The sequence below is a fragment of the Nipponia nippon genome, unplaced genomic scaffold, assembly GCF_047370975.1.
Source record: "Nipponia nippon isolate SJK-2023a ecotype South Korea unplaced genomic scaffold, ASM4737097v1 scaffold_2, whole genome shotgun sequence".
Taxonomy (NCBI): Eukaryota; Metazoa; Chordata; class Aves; order Pelecaniformes; family Threskiornithidae; genus Nipponia; species Nipponia nippon.
Window position 1 is genome coordinate 8,447,543 of NW_028262336.1, and position 18,690 is coordinate 8,466,232.

At 39.7% G+C, this 18,690-nt stretch overlaps 2 protein-coding genes across 5 annotated transcripts in view; both read right to left on the reverse strand.

Moving 5' to 3' along the window:
• Positions 1-883: 883 nt before the first annotated feature.
• On the reverse strand, positions 884-13,759 carry LOC104014097 (cell cycle control protein 50C). The gene is made up of 7 exons (XM_009466696.2): positions 13,092-13,759; positions 12,158-12,268; positions 10,784-10,885; positions 9,302-9,392; positions 7,140-7,277; positions 5,932-6,141; positions 884-4,805 (listed from the first exon to the last, which is right to left on the reverse strand). Exons 1-7 carry the CDS (start codon positions 13,302-13,304, stop codon positions 4,618-4,620), a joined length of 1,053 nt encoding a protein of 350 aa, XP_009464971.1. The 5' UTR covers positions 13,305-13,759; the 3' UTR covers positions 884-4,617.
• A 262-nt stretch (positions 13,760-14,021) lies between these two features.
• CMSS1 (cms1 ribosomal small subunit homolog) overlaps positions 14,022-18,690 on the reverse strand; it is a 245,966-nt gene continuing 241,297 nt past the window's right edge. For all 4 annotated transcript variants that reach the window (XM_087757123.1, XM_087757122.1, XM_087757121.1 and 1 more), the window contains 2 exons: positions 18,116-18,204; positions 14,022-14,717 (listed from right to left, as the gene is read on the reverse strand). In XM_087757123.1, the coding sequence (XP_087613249.1) occupies positions 14,634-14,717; positions 18,116-18,204 (173 nt within the window). In that variant the 3' untranslated portion in view covers positions 14,022-14,633. The remainder of the gene's footprint in view (positions 14,718-18,115; positions 18,205-18,690) is intronic.

Below are 18,690 nucleotides of genomic sequence, written 5' to 3' on the forward strand. Positions count from 1 at the left end.
TCTCTCTTTACATTATCAAGACTTTCCAAGCCCTCCCTTCCCTGAACTGCTATCTTTGACTTTAGTATTAGTTTCATTTCTCAGAGGAAGGAGAGAAAGCTCTTACACTGTAATGCATCACGAAAATACATGGCACCCCATCCAAACACTATTATTAATAATCTCCATGCAACACAGCTGTTTATATAAAATAGATGCAGCATGTAACTAATTTTTCCAGATTCTATAGGTCTGTGATCGTGCTAATCTGTTTCACATGAAGGACTCATCCCTTTATTTTTAGATGAGATGAGTTAGGCAAATGTCTATGTTTAGAACACAGAAAAACCAGCCAAGGCCGAGAAATACTGGACATACTGAAACTGTAAAGCCTGAAAAAGACTTGGAAAAATTCTGTAACTGAAGTGCTACTGAAATATCCTGTAACTCGTGCTTCACTTTTATGTCTCTCTATATAGATATAGAAACATATCCCGTTAATGAAATACAATCCTAAAGGGAGCTGGCAACCAAAAGCAGTACAAGAGTTTTTCACATTAAAATACAGCGCTCTCTTATACCTCCCTGTAATTTAGAAATGAGATTTAAATTGCATATATGTTTTTCATAATAATGGGATCTTTTCACCTCCAGATATTTTTGCCACTGTTAAAACTGAACTACAGAACTCCGGAAGATAAAATGCTCCCATGTGTAACTGTCATCTTCAAAATTACAAATGAAACCATATATTAAAAAAACTGAAACCCAGACACTTGTATCCCATTTAGCTCACCTGTTTTAGTCCATTTTTTACCATATAAATTTAGATTACATCTACTAACAGGAATCCTTTGTCCAGTTTTCCATTCATTAAATATCCACTCCACAAAAGAAAAAAAAATTGCAATAAATAATGTCCTCCTTTATTTATCTGTTCTAGAAAAAAGATGGGGAAAGGAAAAGAAAAAAACGCACTTTCTACTACTTTAAGCATCTGTATCATTCATTGCGATCCACCAAACTTAAACCCCTTTTCTGACATGCATCTCTCTTTTTTTGAGTGAAGGAAATAGGCAAAGTTCCATCAGCTCAAAGGGACTGAATATACGGCAATGATGCAAGATGAGGCTTTAAGTAGCAGTAACAAAGGATGCAGCATTCTCCTTTGAAAGTAAAAAAAAATTTTTTTAGTATTATCCTATTTTCTGAAGTACTGGCATCTGTAGAAAAGGGATTCAAGCAATTTAATAATTTTGCTTTGCCAAAATATTACAAATAATGGCAGTAAGTCTTTTATAGTTTCATGATGTAGCCCTCACAGTGGTGCTGTTGACTTACACTTTCCAGGTACGGCTCTTAATTTTGTCCAGGAATCTTAAACCCGGACACCTTTGTACTGAACTGACAAGTCTACATAAGTTAAATCTCTTACAGAAAAGGCCTACTTACTATCGGTGGAAGTATGCTTGACAGATAAGCTAATTAAAATTCAATTTTGAGAAGTTTTACCAAGGTTTGGTTTTTTTGTTTTTTTTTCTTTACTCAAGACACGTAATTCATAAAATCGAATGTGCAAGGCAAAAGCAGCGCTGTGCCAAAGACACAGTATTGGTCATGACACTCCAGGTATTTTAAAAGCAATTTGTACCTCAGTGCAACGTTTCTGGTTCCTTCATACCTCTGCTCTCCAAATCTCAGTATGCTTTCCCTGACCAATTTGACTTAACAATCTCCTAATAGCCAGAATAAATTAATTCAAAATCACCCTGGATTTGTGTCTGGAATTACACTTCCTGCTGGTATCAGCACCTGACAAAAGGGGCCAATCCCCTGAGACAGGCCACAACGAGGAACATTTAACGATGGCTTTTACTGTCTTTCTGTTCTGTTAGGCCAGCCCTTCAGCCAGGGCTCTCACTTCTGTTTCAGCCCCTGCACAAGAGGGAATAAGGCAGCAGCAGCAGCATAAAATGATTCCAATAAACATTTCGTATAGGTAGAGGAGTATTCCCCAGTGTGGGCACTGAGGAACACATCTACAAGACTTTCTTGAAAAGGCCCATTCATGCAAGCTCTGGCACAAGGGGCAGACCAGCAGCGTAGCTGTACCACTGGCACAAAAGGAGGTGTAAGGAGGTTGCTAAAACTTATTTTCCACCCGTTTGAGCAAGGCAGATTCCATCTGCTGGGAGCAGTTCATCAAAACTGCCATTCCCGTTGCTCTTGTCTGGGCAGCACAATCCCGAATGACAAGACAAGACACCACAGAGCTGCTCAGAGTTAACAACAGTAACTGCTGCAGCTCAAGCAGCAGCTTACAGGGACACTGTTCAGAGGGTACAAGAAAGATGTAAGGCGTGTTTAAAGCTGTGGTAAGGTGAAAAAGAGGTTTTGGGTTTGTAAACGAAGACTTAGACAACTTTCAGAATAATAGAAAGAGGAAGATTTGTTTGAAGATAGGTTTTCCCTGCGGAGGGAGTTGAAGACGATGTACATTTCAAGAGAAGCAGTTTTTGCACAAACCTCTGGGAGATAATGGGCAAACTGTAAGCACCACTTGCTAGACTGTGTTTTCTAAATAAGTTTTTTTTCTGGTAGACACTGACTCACTGAAATACATACCTCATTATTCAGTCTCCTTTTACTAACATTTTTACCAGATACTTCATGAAGAAATAAAATCAGTGACAATTGCACCGTGACTTAACCACTCAGATGACATATCATTTCCTGAAAGTCAGTTTCTTGGAGGATTTAAAAAAAGGAAAAAGGAAAAAAGAAAGAGAAAAACAAAGAGGCTCCTGTGGTCCGTCTGGAGCCAGAAATCCTAAGTTCAGCTTTGGCAGCAGCTCCCATCAGGGCTTTCCAGAGGGCTGCATGGGATTACATTTTCAAAAGGACTTAAAAGGTTTAGGAGCACGCCTCATTGTTAAAAGTGATTTACACTAATGAGCTTAAGCATTTCCAAATGTACTGCTTCATGCTCTGTCTTGTCCAGTCCAGTGAGGGGTAGCGTTTTCCCACAGCTCCTGACAGATTTAGATGCAAGGGTTTGAAATACTGCAACTCCGTTTCTACAGCTTTCTGATGGAGGTGACTGGCCCTGACCAGGAAAAGCAGAGGGGGACACGCGCCTTAGCCCAGCAGGTCAGCATAAACCATCGACAGAGCAAGATTGTACTCACAGGCTGGGCTGGGCACATGAGCAGCACCCCTTCTGCTGCTCATGGCACAATTACGAAGCAGAGACTAAAGGAAATAGTACCTTCTGTGGCTGCAATCAGATTCACCAGAGACCATCTGTCAAAGGTCACAAGTTCCTAAGTGCCTGAGGCACTTTTAAAAGCAGTTGTGGTGTCCTTGACAGTGGCACGAAGCCTCCTGGTGCCACATTCCCTTCTCTTGCTCTAGTCTGTGATTTCTTTCTGATTTTAACGTGGAGGGTTTTTTTAGGGGAGGTAGAGGTAAGGCACACAGAATACTTACCAAAGGAATTAAAGTGTTTTATTCCATTTGCGCTTCTGCAACAGAAAAATTATTTTAAAAAATTCGTCTGTACCATGGTATACTTGACCTAAATTCTTCCTATGTTTTGGGAGAGACTGCAAAGAACTGCTAAATGTGTAAAATTTTGAACATGAAACATGAATATTGATAAGCCTATTCACAAGCTGGAGTGTTTACTTTCTGAAAATGAAGTTGACAGATTTTCTGATGCTTTGCTTTCTATTGACAATAAGTCACCACACCACAAAAATGGGGGCTTGAAAGGCGAAGAGACACGTCATGTCATGTAAGAGCCTGTGAACTTTTGCACAGAAGGGTGGGGTAGGTAGCAGTGCAATTGTGGCCTAATAGTTATATTAGGTAGATGTTTCTGCTAAAATGTGTAGCACTAAAGGAGTTTTTAATTTAAGCTTTCTATTAAATCATAGTTTAAAAAATGTAAATCAGCAACTTGATGCCCTCAGCTTTGCGTGTTAGTCTCAGCACCGAGATAAAACCAATAAAGTGGGTTTAAAAAACCTCCAAACTCCTAAAAAATGACCTGTATTCAATCATAAATCAGGTATCAAACTGGGATGAATATGCTGTGTTAAACTGGTTGCTTTTGCAGGATAGCTGAAAAAGGTATATAAAACCTAAGCCAAGCCATTCAGCCCACGCATATGGCCCACAAACAGACTTTAGCACCAAGTTCTACCTGCTCAAGCTTTTTGTTGGATCAAGACATCACTTTTTACCCATCCAAAGCTCCATTTAAGTCAAGAGAAATATTGTCTGAATTAAGGGCTGAGGAAGAAATGAATATGGACCCTTACTTCTGTCCAGTCGTACCCTAGAATTTCTTTGCCATTGCAATTCGAACCCACTATGCTATCTGTTGTTTGAAGCTCATCTCACTGCAAGTTTCCTAGGAAACAAATTTAGGAGCACACGTACATTAATAAGAATGCAGCCTCAGTTAAGTTTGGTTTTGGATGATGGAATAGCGCTGCCCCTCAACTTGCTTATGTTCACCAAACCTGTTACTGAAACAGATCCAGAGCTCAGGGGAAAGAATGAAAGCTCTGTGCTGCATGTTCTTTGTTCACAGCACACCTTTGCCTTTGTTCAGAAAGCCAGGGAACCTTATTACTTCTGAAAGTATGTTTTCTTTTTTCTGAGCTTTAAGTGGATGGCAGTTATGACAAAACCTGCCAGGGTTGCTGCTGTGCCAGAAGCCACGTAGGCAATTCCCAGGAATGGGTTACTTCCTCCACTCCATACCACGGTTGAAAGAATCACATGCTTCCTCCCCTTGAATTTGGTAACAGGGAAATCTGTCAGAAGGATGTTAAGGTTTCACTAACACAGTTTACATTATTTCCAGGAAGAGAAAAAGTAGTGGTAAATGCTCCAAACCCTTTCCAAGGCATAAAGGGTCTAGAGATCTGCAATTGCTGCAAAAATTCCTGATCTGTGATGTCTCTGCTATTCTGGGTCCAAAAACTCGGTAGCAGCTGGTCGTAAGAAATCCAGTTATTTTAGGTACAGTCTCTCTGTGAATATGGAACTTCTTTTTTTTTTTTTTTTTTTACATTTTGAATTTCAAATTCAGAATTTATGAATTTATGTAACTGCTACTGTGTTAATTTGCTATAAAAACTCAGTTGAAAATGAGCCTTTTGGGCAGCTTATCATGATGATACTCCACATATTCTCACTGAGGGGAAGTGCTCACCTCTACCTAATATGTTGGCTGTCCAGAAAGTTATATGATTTTACCTTTCACCTCTCCACGTGGAAGCTTTCAGAATAGAACTGTGCTACAACATTTAAGATCATAGCTCTATCGGCTGAGAGAGAAGATAAATTTATAGTCATCTTGACATAACTCCTGCTGACAAAACAAGTGCGTTAGTCGGCAAAGTTCACGCTGTTCAGTGTGAGAGTGCATTTTCACCAGCACAAAAGTTCCTGTCAGCACATGGCCCGAATCCGGCAGAGGGCTCTGCTGACACAGGCATCCTGCACAGCTCTCAACGGCAGGGAGACCTCTGGCACTTCTTGCACCCCAGTAAGGGTGGCTATGCACCTAATTAGGCCACTATTAAATATTTCAGCTAAAACAACATCTCCAGTCATCTCTTCGGGTTCCCGTTCTTTAGTTTAACCTTTTGTGTAAAGCTCCCATGTGCTGTCTCCAGCCAAAAGTAGCCCCCTCAGAAGTGAAATCCAAAGTCATGTGTTGCCATTTAAGTCACATGTCTTAACTCCACCTGCACACGCTAAAGAAAATCCACGTGTAGGGTCTCATCACCCTCAAAACTAGGTCTTTTCATGGTGATTTAGTTTGAGGTGTTTTGCTTGGTTTCTTTGCCGTTTTACTACACAAATCCGATCCACTTCCATCTCGTTGTAACTATCTAATACTTAAGGAGTGTCTTGGACAATATGAAAGGATACTATAGGAAATACGAAAAGTATAATTCCCTGCTGGGAGGCCATCCGCAAACTTCCTTATCCGGCTGACACGACGGTAAAGATTTCTGAATGTAGGAAAGGCTGACACTCGCATCCAGATAATGAAGTCATCATTTACATAACCGTTGTTCCTTTCATCCTCCTCATCTAACAAATACACTGGTTTCTGCCAGTAAGGAGGTCTTGCTGTCCCTGGTGAAAAAGAAGGAAACCAGAGAAGACATACTATCAGTAAAAACAGAGGTTGGTTACTAACTTCTGGGCCCACTCACAACCAACACAGAATACGAGATATGAAAGAGACACGAGACTGTCCAGTATTGAGAAATCATATATGCTAGGTAACGCTTTTCACCCAAGCATCTCCACTCACCTCAATCATGAATGAACAGAGTTTAACAGTAACCAGGGGTTGCTACACATTAGAAACATCAAGCACAGGAAAGACAAAGTGACTTGCACAAATGAAAATATTGTTTATTCTGGATTCTTGCCCCTTCAGCAAGCAATGTACTCTCTATAATGAGGAGCTTGCCTTCATTTTTATACATTAATTTATTCCTGTAGGCACCTTTTTACAGTCTAATGGCACAGCCTATAATATTTAGAATCTGCCATATGAACATTACTTAGATCATAAACTCTTGCATATTGCATCCAGCACAGCACTGCCCTGATCCACAACAGGGAACTTTTAGTCCCACTGCAATGTAGACTAACTATAACAAGGAACCAGTCCTAGCAAACAGCTGTTTGAAAGAACTAGTGAAGATGGCAGTTTCACTTGGCTCACAACTGCCTAAGAATCTGCAAAGGCATAAAGAAGGAAAGATGTGACAATGCAATTCTCCTTCATGGGTGTTTTCAGTAGAAAAAAATAAAATGACTGTATCCTTGCTTTCTCTGTATAGATTAAGCGTTAGAATAAACTATACAGAAGCATGTGGATGCATGCTAACTTCAGTCTTCACAACCACTTTCTTCCAATTTCTATGGGCAGTGGAAAAAAGAAAGTGATATTTTGGCTAATCTGGCCTCTGCCCTCAGTCACCCTCTAAAGCTGCTTCTCCTGCCTCCTTTGGGAGGTATTTCTCCCAAAGGCGATTCCCATCTCAGAATGGGAGACCTCCACACACAGGGAGGGAGGGAAGCCATTGAAAAATAAGGAATACCAGTGGAACCATTCTTACCCGCAAATGCAGAAGAGAGATTGTATGATTCTGGATTGCGAAATTTCACATTTTTATCTGTCCACCAACTGTTTCCAGTCTTCAGCAGTGGTACTTGAATAACAGATGAGTTAAGGTTGTAAAAAAGATCAATAGTATCTGCAGGGAATACAAGAAGCAATACGTATGAGTAAAAGACAGTCATTCTAGTGGCCAGCATGACTAACAAAAACTGACACACTGAAGCACCTTTCAAATGAACAGAAAACAAAAAAAATCCTGGGAAAGGTTTCATCATGACTGTGTACAGAGCACTGTATACTCCACAAGAATAATTAAGCTTCCAGAGCCTTAGAACTTGTGAAGCTTTAAAGACTGAACATGCCCCTAACAATAATCCTATTGAATCCGTGTGTAGAAATATGTGCAAATATCTTGCATCCATCAACTCCTCTGTAACTAACTTCTTTGCAAATCATTTTTGGAGCTCTCTAGCTAGTTACAGAAGTTACCCTCCTAGTTAGATTTCCCTAGAATTTCTTTGACAGCTGTTCTGAACAAATTGCTTTATTATATACAACCTGTTTTCAGGGAACAGGGGAGAGATGAAAGTATCACCAAGGGAATCCATGATTCTTTGGAGAAAATTTTGCTTTAGTTTTATGCTAATTAGGCCTTGTCTACCAACTTGGACACAAACACTTCCTTAAATCAAAAAAGTGTTTAGTTAAAATTGTGCTTAACCATGCCATCCTGTTTCGCTGGGCAAAAAGCATTTTTTTTATCCATTATATTTTCCTCCTCAGATTAGTTTAACATAAGGCAAAACCAGTTAGGTCTCGTTAACAACTATGTAAACACCTAGGCAGCCAGTGAGATGACGGGCAGGGATAGTTAGATGATATAGATGCGGAGGGGCTGCTTTTCAGGAAACATGAAAATAACACAACTCAACTGCATGAGCGTCAATGAAAACATGTTTTTTTTTATTCTGCTACAAAACCTGTGTTCACACAGCTCCTTAAGGCTCAGACACACTCTTCTGAGTAAGTGATCATTCTGTGCCCAACTACATCCCCAGCTGTTTGCCACTGGTTTATTAAAAAGAGTTGTAATTTTCTGAGCTCTGCCTACTTAACTGCTTGTCTGACAGCTCCCTTACCTGCTAGCTTGGGTTAAAAACCTTTCCCATGGCAGGAACTTGGCCATCTTCCTCATTATATGAAAAAAGATTAGCGGGCAATTAGACAACCAGCTAAACTGTCAAAAGTGAATGGGAAGCACCCTCTTTCACAGCAGAGGGACAGAAATGAGCTACCAGAGCGGGGATTCAGACATCTGAACCCAGTCCAGTAAATCAGACTTCCAAGAGAGCAGGTGGGTGCACAGGCAGGTGAAAATCAAATGGATCTGGAAGTTACTGAGTGCAGCTGCCCTTCACAAGTCTGGTGTGGTTGGCTCAGCTGCTTGAAAACAGCTGCTGCATTGCAAAAAACTGCTGCCTGGAACAGGTTAAAAAAAAAAAGAGTGGGGAGGCAGACAAGAAGGATGGGGTAGGGGAGAACAGTCTGTAGAAGTCTTTTTGTCTCCTTTCCTCCCAAAGAAATCCATTCTGAAATCTGCCAGCCCTCTAGGTTGCAGCCTAAATGTACTCAGAGGCAGATTATGCCCACTAGGTTACTATAAACAAGATCAAAACCTGGGATCAAGTTGAGTAAGACTATGTACGCTTCCAGCATTCAAAGAACAAAATGCAACCACATAGATCCAAAGGTCCAAACCAAGGTGAAGAACATGTCACCTCCTTCTAAGCACACCACTGTGGAAAGGCAGAATCTGGGCTCTCCCATAACTGTAGAAGAATGTGTTTTTTAGCAAGGAAGTACACTAATTCTGTTGTACCATTGGTCCTTATTTCACCAGGGACTCAATTCCTCAGTCCTGTTGTATATTCACATTGAAGAGGGCCTTAGTAAATGAAAAATCTTCCTCAGTTTCAAAATGAGGGACAAGTTACTAAACAGCAGGAAGCAGAGCCCCATATTCACCACAGCACCACTGCCAAAAAAAACCTTCTGTGGGAGAAAGACAGAGATCTGGTAATATCAGGACTCAGCTGGATTGGGGTAACGGCATAGTTTCAAGTGGCAATTAGTAAGCAGATGTGGAAGGTACCTACTTACCATTGAACATGCTGTTGGCAATAGCACCACACGGAGCCATGGGCGTCCCATTTCGGTAGGTGGTGAAGGGCGCGCAGTAGCTCTTCTGAATCTGCATTCAAGGTCACAGAACAATCAGGCACAGAACCTGGGGGTTTTGTTTTGGCTTGCTCGTGTTAATGTTATCCTCCCATTCCTTCTTCTGAAAAGCCACTGAATAATTAAGTCTCCAGTACCTTTTGGTCACATCAGAGATACATCCAAATGAATGGGTTTGTAGTTGAGGAACACCTTCCCTGTCACAGTAAGTAAACTTAAGGTCTTCACCAAATTCTGCTGTGGATTTGCAAACTCCAGGCTACAAAAACTTATTTGGGGATCTGCTATTGTAACATAGCTACAATTTAAAATGTTCCATGAAGCCTTGGCTTACCCTAGAACATCTTATTTTTCCTTCTTTTTAATTTTGACCTGGACTGCTTCAGTGGTGGAGAACAGCAGATGCAGTTAGCCACATTACTGCAGTTCTGTGTGGGCAAGTCTTGCTGTATGCAGACACAGCATGAAAACCAAAAGCCCATGTCAAGTTTATCACATCTCTCTTAACCCAGTTCATGAGAAACTATAAATCTTCAGGTTTAAACACAGAAACATTTTCAAATAACTCTAATAAGCTGTGTATCTGATTGGCTCAAAAGCCAAAAGCGGTTGCACCTGGATGCAAACAAGCTGACTGGACACCTGGAGAAGCAGATGTATGGGGAACATGTCTTGAGAGTTACAAGAAGCATTTTATGGAAATAACAGATTATTATGGCACAATCACCATATGTACTGAGAGGACAGTGTGTGGACTGTGTGTATATTAAGAAATGCTACTTTTAAGCCACAGAAAACATGTTTTAGATTTGTAAGTAAAAAAACCTGAATGCAATGATTGCATTCTCTAATTTCCTTGTGCAGGCCTGCTGCAGGTGATGCTGTCTAGCCTCCTCTTTAGACCTCTAAGTTACATACTGCAGAATGCTACATAATCACCTATTTCACCATTACCTTTTCCTGCTGCTTGTCCACTTCCAAAGCCAGATGGCAAAATGAAAGACTTAGAATAACTTAATTCCCTATCCCTATAATATAAGCACAGCTTAAAACATTTCTGGCTAAGACGATTGAAAACACTAGAAGGAAAAGCTTTCTGTAAATTTATTTGAAAAAGACAATGTATTTTTAATCAGCATCCATACAAGGTGCACATTTGAGAATTGCAACACTGGACTAACATCTTTTATTATCCCCTCAATCTTCGTCTCTTATTAACTTATTAGACATAATGGCCCTAACAATCATAAAAGCAGAGACCAAACACTGAAAATCTGTACCTTCTTATTATTCCCTAGAGCCATGTTAACACACTTACAGTTACGCCTAGTTAGCTCTCCATATGGCCAAAGATGCACCTGATGGAAATACTGACGATCTCATAATATAAAGAAGAAAACTTACATTTACATTTCGACCCAACAATTGTGCGTCACTTCTTGATATCACATATCGACGGTGGTTTTGATAGAAGTTTTGCAGGCCATAGTACATAAAAACATCACCCTAGAATTCAAGGATAAATCCCTTCAACAAGGTGAGTTCATGTAGACAAAGAGAAATCCTATTACTTGCTAAAAAAGAGAGGGGAAGAGAGTATGCAATTCATATTTAAATGTTGGTAACTACATTCCAAGCAATTACTTCAGCGGACACTGGCTAGAATCTAGTCTTTACCTCAACTGAAAGTTTTAGAGTATATTTAATTTTGTGCCAAAATACTAAATCACCAAATGAAACCTAAAATAAAAATACCTGATTATTATTTTACTCAAGATGCTGTGGCTAGCCATGAACCTGCAATGACTATGAATAATTTCGTGGAGACAGATACTCATTTTCCATAAAAGAAGGTGCACAAAAAACTTCAAAAAGTACCCATTAGCTCTTAATTCCTTCAGATTTTTTGAAAAATAAGGCTGCATCTCATCAATTATTTGAACCCTTTGGAAAGTTTAGTCCTGTAATTAAAAGAAGAATGCTAAGCAGGCAAATACAAGCAAGAAGAAGGATTATTAAACTATAAAAAAACATTACCCAGTTAAATGAACTTCTCATCTCAAACATCACTGTAATCTGAAGAATTATAGAGTATTTTAACAGCCTCTTCAATATTGAAGAACCGTAAAGTGACTTTACAATTTAAATTGCACTGTAATTTTAAGGGATCATTTATGTAGTACTAAGCATAAGATCTCGTTGGTGGAACTTGAAGCATTTTAACAGTCTCAGCAACATAACCAAGTAGTTTAGGACAGGAAATGAAGGATACTTTTCCCAAATGAAACTGCAGAATGACAGGGCTAGACTTGAACTATTTCAAGGACCTTGGGGATTAACAGCATAACTCTTGCAGAAAACACTACACAGGGGTTTACTTATGACAAGTGGTCAGAGCTTCAGATTTCCTTCCCATTTGAGAGCTTAGCACTGCAGTAACAACTAACCCCAGGCCAAGGGCAAGGGTGTGCTGCTGACTCAGAGAGAGATACAGAGAGAAGTCACCTTCACAATCAAACACCATTTCCTCCATCCCCATCTTCTCCTTGAACATCTCCCAACTAAGGACAGAGGTAGCCTGGTCTTGATTATTTTTAACATGTATCAAAATGAATAGCAAAGGCAAAACTATAAAATTTTGAGTATTTCATGTTTTTAAAAAGTACAAAGAAAATTTATTCAGGAGTTCTACAGAGCAGAATTAGTGTATTTTGTCATACCGGGATATAAGCAACGGGAGGTACTAAGCAACTTGAATTGGTTTTTCCATCCACTTACCAATATACCTTCCTTTAGCGTGAAATTAACAGAGCAGTGGCATTCCTTATTCCAATTAGAGGAATTTTCACGGAGTTTTGAACAATCTGAGCATTTATCTGAATAATCAATCTGTCAGAAAAGTGAACGAGCAGAGATATTGTAATAAAGGACATGCACATAGGAAAAGGTTAGTGTTTTAGCTCCAAGACTCCTCAGAGCAGTTCTCTTCTAAGTCACTCTGGACTGCCAAAAACATTGTTAAAATTGAACAGAGGCAGAGAATCAGGACTTGGCCTCAATGAACATTCACAAATTTTATCCCTAGTTTAAAGCTGTTTTAGAGCCTTTTGATGACTGTTGCAGAACCTCCACATCTGCTCCTCGGCAAAGGAGTGCTGAGTGAAGAACACTTCTGCAGCTTGGTCTGGCTGATCAAGTAATGCCTGACAAATCCCCACGTGCATAATGGCCCACCCCTCTTGAACAGCCTGGATGTAGTGCTGAGCATTGGCCCCAACAGGAGTCTATTAACACTACCACAGGTCTAGCCAACCTTGCCTCCAGGTGGCATTTAAACATCACGGCTCCCTGTATTTTAAGATTTTGCCCCAGCAAACATGTATGTTCTTCTAGTAACAAACGCTATTAAAGGGATTAGTTTATTTCCCTTCAAAAACCCAGGAAATAATGACAACATTTCAGATATTACCAGCCAGTGGCAGTAATTACCACCCATATTTCAGATACTACCACCCAGTTAACCACCCAGTGCTCAGCTTTTATCGGTGACCTACTATCTCTGAGGATTTTCACAGGAATGCTGGCTGCTGGACACATGTCCAAGGCATGAAGCCATTGCTGTCATCTTTACCCAGAAGCAAAAATTCAAAGCCTTTTCCCTCCAAATGTTTCTTCTTCATACAATATCTAAGAACATCACCCCTAAACAAACCTGGATTTCTCTGACGCTGTTTGCAGACAGTATGAGGCAGACTCCCACAGAAAGGCAGAACGCGCCTGTGAGAAAGAAGCTGGAGAGCACACTCGCAATGGTAAGCTGGGGCTTCCAAGCTGGTAGCTTCTGTTGTTTGAATGCACTGTTATCTGGACATCTGGAAGGACGCGCCTCTCCTTCTTGCGGAATAAAACTTGTCTTGTCTTTCATTTTCTTCTTGGTGAGAAGAAGGAATAATATACTTGTGCTCGCGAGTGTTTAAGCTGAGATACTGTCCTTACTGCTGGGAGACTGTATTGTTTGTTCAAACCTGCATTATGGCCAGGAATTACTTATTAACTAGATCTCTCTCTTCCTCATTTTCTACATTTGTGCCTGGATTCCCATGATCAGCTTGTACCAATCAAACGATTGTGTACTTTGGTCAGGGTGTTCAGCTCACGCCTCCTGGAAAAGCTTAAATATATGTTTTTTCCTGCCCCACCATTCAGTAGGATTTGTTATGTCTTATTCATTTGCAGGAACACTGCCAGCTATACTGGAATTTCTGTGTAATCTCAGATGCATTATTTCTTCTCCCTTCACTTCCATATCTGCCCAGCTAACAGGCATGACACGCAGTGAAAGAAGCTCTACTCCAACTGGGGAGGACTGCAGGTGCTGAGACAGCACTGTACAGAAAACATTGCTTTGGAAGACCACATCAATTTTCTTAACCTACTACATTTGTTGCTATTGATTCAGATGCAATTTAAAGTTGTAAAAAGGTTACGTGTTCTTTATCACAAAAGGGCAACTCGTTCTCAAAACATCTGATTGGGACCAGTAGCTTTCCAAGATGCTGATGATTTGCTCACTTCTATTCCATCTTGTCCTCTGAAAAAAATATATCCATTCCCTACTATCCACAATGACAGAAAAATCACCCAGAGATCATTGCCTTTTAATTTAAATGGACAAACAGAAGAATATTTTTTGCACACTTCAACAGTTTAACCAAAACAAACCCTCACTATACAGATAATTTACCATGTAATAGCAAAAAAGTAGCATTTGGCCAGCTCCAGAACAGATGGGTGAAAAATACCTTTTTGACAAACTACTGAAATACATACATTTTCAAAGGTCCTCTAAGGCAAGAACTAGATTATCGCTCTCATGAGAGAAGTAAAGGTCTCCTTTGGGACAGCAGAGGGAGATAACAGAGAACTGAATTGTACAAAGACTTTCACACCCAAGTTTGCTCATCTTCAAAGTCTTAAAAGTGACATAGTAGTAAATCTAGCAGGGGAATGCAATGTACCTCTAATTGCAATATCACATTGCTCCTGCAATAAAAATCATACTAAAACTACAAACGAAGCTTCTATTTTATTATTAAAAGGAAACTCAGAAAAAGTTGCAATGTACATTCTTTCCATATTGATAGACCTCTGAAAAGTCAAAATTCTTAATTCCATCACCCATTAATCACTTGCCAGTTGCAGACAGGATAATAGCAAAATGCAGCTGCAAATGACGTCCTTGTTGGTAAAACTATCAAAAGAGTCCCAGCTTCACAGACCCCTCTCTGCACAGCTTTATAATACACGTCTCCAGTAGGTCAATTGTTTCTTTCTTTATCTGAAGAAAACAAAAATCAAAGAAAGCATCAAAGGTTACTGATAATGCTTTGGCTAAATACCATTATTTATTTACTCAGCACCTCACTATAGGACTAGAAATTAAAGAAGAGGTTCCCATACAAGGTCCTGAGCTCTACAATGCTTCCACTTTGTTAAAATAGCTAACATTTGCTCTGCAATCCTAAAGTACAACTATGGCTCGTGCAGTCCCATCTAACAGGGCTAGAGCTAAGCTGTCACCAGTATGGAGTTGATAAAGCATGCCACAGCAAGAGACCCACCCTGGGCTGCAAAATCCCTGCGGGATTTTCCAGAGTATCAACGGGTACGAAGTAGGCCAAGGGCGGTACTGCACTACAACAGCCACAATGTTGTCTCTGTCTGACACACCTGACTGAAAGAGAGCATGAAGTCTACAGGTGCTGCATGCAACGCACATTGGTTTATAACACGGATATGACTGCGGCTTACTGCTTATCTAAAGATAAAAGACAAATATACTTGAGAGTAAACACTGACTACATACTTCAGCAAGAACACAAGATTCTCTATCATCATGGTTAGTCCAGAGTCTCTCTGTAGCTCCCTCCTCCCACTTAAAAATAACTTATTTGCGAGTTTTCTTTCAGGATTATATCCTTCTGTGCCTCCATTTTGCACAGAAATAAATGATGTGATGAAGTCTGACCAGTCTCTATTCCACGCTGGATATGCTACATGAGGGTGAAAACAGTTGTCTTTCTATCGCAAGTCCGCTTCTTACAAACCTTTCTACTTTCATGAAACCTGAAACTTAAACTTTTTGTATTTTCAAACTCACTCAAGGCTCAGTGTTTGTATTCTCTGCAGACAATACAATATTGTTTTTTGTTGAAAACAACTCCATTTGAATCTTACAAACAAGTAATTTGAGGAGTTGAGAGAGCTCTGTATTGCCATCAACCTCTATACACAGATTTCAAAGTGAGAAGCTTGTCCTTTGGTCAGATCAGAAAGTACACAATCAATTTTTATTTAAACCTTTACGCTTCAGTAGGAATCAATCATGCCAAGACAGAGTGTGATAAACTCATTTACCCCACCGCTGGTTTCTTTGTGAGCTTTCTTTTTATTTCCTTCTCTCCACTGTTTGGGATGAATGGAGTGAGACACACAGAAACAGAGAAAAAAATCCAACTGCACTAACTAATGAGATGTTGAGGCATCTGAAAGAGCATTGGATCAGGGCGCCATCCATTATGTGGATGTGATGGGATACAGGACTGTCATACAGGAGGATTCATGTGTTTTTAAATTCATATATTTATCAGGATATACTACTGTGTACATAATTCTCCACTGAATATGAAGCGAGTACGAAAACATCAAGTAGTTCGCACCTTTAAAATGAAGCTACAGATTTTCCACGAGTGGACAAAAAGTACATGTGCTTCCAGCTGTTCTTGCTTTCTGGTATAATTACAATGTGATGTAGCAAAGGAGCACCTTAAATATGCAAAGAGGTTATTGACAAAGTGAGGTTTGGATCAGGGTCACTATGCCTCGTTTCCCATTTTAAGGGCACAATTTTGCCTCCACAACTAACACGAGATGAAAAAAATTAGTACATCCAACTGCCAGTTCTCTAAATTGTGTTGCTGGTACTATAATCCCTCTCTTCTTTGAGCAAACTTATTACTAGTCTTGGCATGTATTTGACAATTTTTATATAAGCAGGGGAGTAAGATCCTCTGCTCACTAAGACTATATTCCATATTTCAAGTCTGCAAGTTGCCAGAAAATCTTATTGATTTCTACTCTGTTAAGATGCCTTATGTCAAAAACACTATTTGGGTATCTTTTGTTACTGACATTCTTACAACGTTCAGGAATCTGCCTGATGTCTGCAGCAGGACAAATAGCTGCAAGATGCTCCACTTACATAGCTCAAAAACCTTTCTGTATGTTGTTTACCTGAGTCAAGCGCACATTTGAAGACTTTTCTGTAATTGCATATTCACTGTTCTGTAGTCACACATAAATATCCATTCCTTATGCTAACACTATATATGAAGGCGTAACACACTTGGTTTTAATTTGAATGAAGCCTTAACATTTTGATGTTAAGATAGCCTTAAGATTTTCCCTTAATAAAATAGAGGGGGAGTCACAATTTTTGGCCTATATTCCTAGACAGACATGCAGAAATGATGTGATGATACCTACAGTGAGCTGAAAGGGGTAGTTCAGGTTTGCAATAGCCCAAAATCAAATATTAGCAACGTAATTTTCAGGTTTTTGAGGTGGATCACCTATGGTCTACTGTATATATATTTACCTCAGATGACTTAAAAAATCCATCCCACTGCAACCAGCACCTTTTGTACTACTATCTTGTGCGGTGAATTCATGTTCTCCGTTCTTTAAAAAACTTACAGAGCAGTGCAAGCAGCATACAAAAAAAGCCTTATGTATTTACCACAAGAGGGAGCCTCCTTGCCTCAAAAAGCAGAGCTGGTTTCTTTGCTACTGCATTTCTGCAATGTATTTTTTGCGGAGTGCTTTATCCAAGATTATTAGGAACATGTATCTTTGTGTATGTGGGACTGTAAAATACAGCACATTCAAGTACATAGACATGTGCAGAGAAGGATTAATGACTGGTAATTTGTTTCACTTGTGAAACAGCTTAATGTCTATATGCAAAAAAAAGCCCTTTTTTCCTGGAGATTCTGCATATTGGCCTGCTCTAAATGTGCAAAAAAATGGAAACACTGTGCAGGAAATTGGGAGCTTTCTAACAACGACTGGTGGAGGAATCTGCCTCTTTCACCCTCTGCTGGCTAACTACCAGCTGATGCCCCACAGCATATAGTAAACATGCCTTGTCACAGCAATAAATGTGAAAGCTGGATTACAGAATTGACAAGAATGGGGAATTATCTTAAAAGGAATCTACAAATGATGGATGGCTGTACATCGTTTGTACCCTACCTCTGGCCAAAAAAAAAAAAAAAAAAAAAAAAGAACTGTCTGTAGATTTACTCACAAGAAGTTACCTTACTCTCAGATGGAGACAAATAAATGCTTCTCCAAAGTTTTATTTAGTTTTTTGAGGAAACTTTTGCACAAAGTCCTCTTACTGGGAGAACATCCCGGGAACAGGCAGAATAACCATCTAGCATAAACAGGAGAAATTCACAGCACAGCCGTAGAAGTCACAGCTGTGACTTGCCCTCAGGAGGTCATTTTGAGACCTGAAAGTACAGACTTATCAGTCAAATGTTAAGTTCTTTGTGTTTCTAGACCACTAAAGTCAGCTTTACAGAAAGAAAACCTTATTGACCAAGACCTGGGCACTAGAATCAAAAGTAATAAATACACAGAGTATAATATATACAGGTGCTTATACAATACCTCAGGGATATCCATCATTCTCCTCAGTTTCTGATCTCTCCAGTTCCAATCCAGAATCATATATTTTGTGGAGTTCAAGCACAGGCCATCTAAAAAGGCAACATAAATTTTACTACCAAGATAATATGACATGTGCTTATCAAAATGATTTTTGGCTTTTACATCTTTTGCTGTCTGTTTCCAAGGGAACTAATCTTTGAACACTTAAGTACTATATTTGCTGGTTGGAAAACTAATGCACTGACACTGCAAACTCCCTTAACCACATAATCCCATGCCTTTTTGGAAGATAAACACAAAAGCAGAACAACTACTGTTGCCAGGCTTGTGAAGAGCTAACATCCTGCCAGAAAATAATTCCTCAAGCTTCCTCTTGATGAAACCACAGGAGTTGAATTTCCACAGCTGATGAGGAGCTGGTAAGTTACAAGGACCCTAGCCTGAAAACTTGTGTTAATGGAACTGACAGTGTTTAGCAATTTACAGGACTGGGTGCTATGTGAATGTGAGTCAGGTCAGTGGTGCTGCTGAAGAATTCCTTTATCCTCCAAATAAATGGTGGTGAGAGAAGAAAC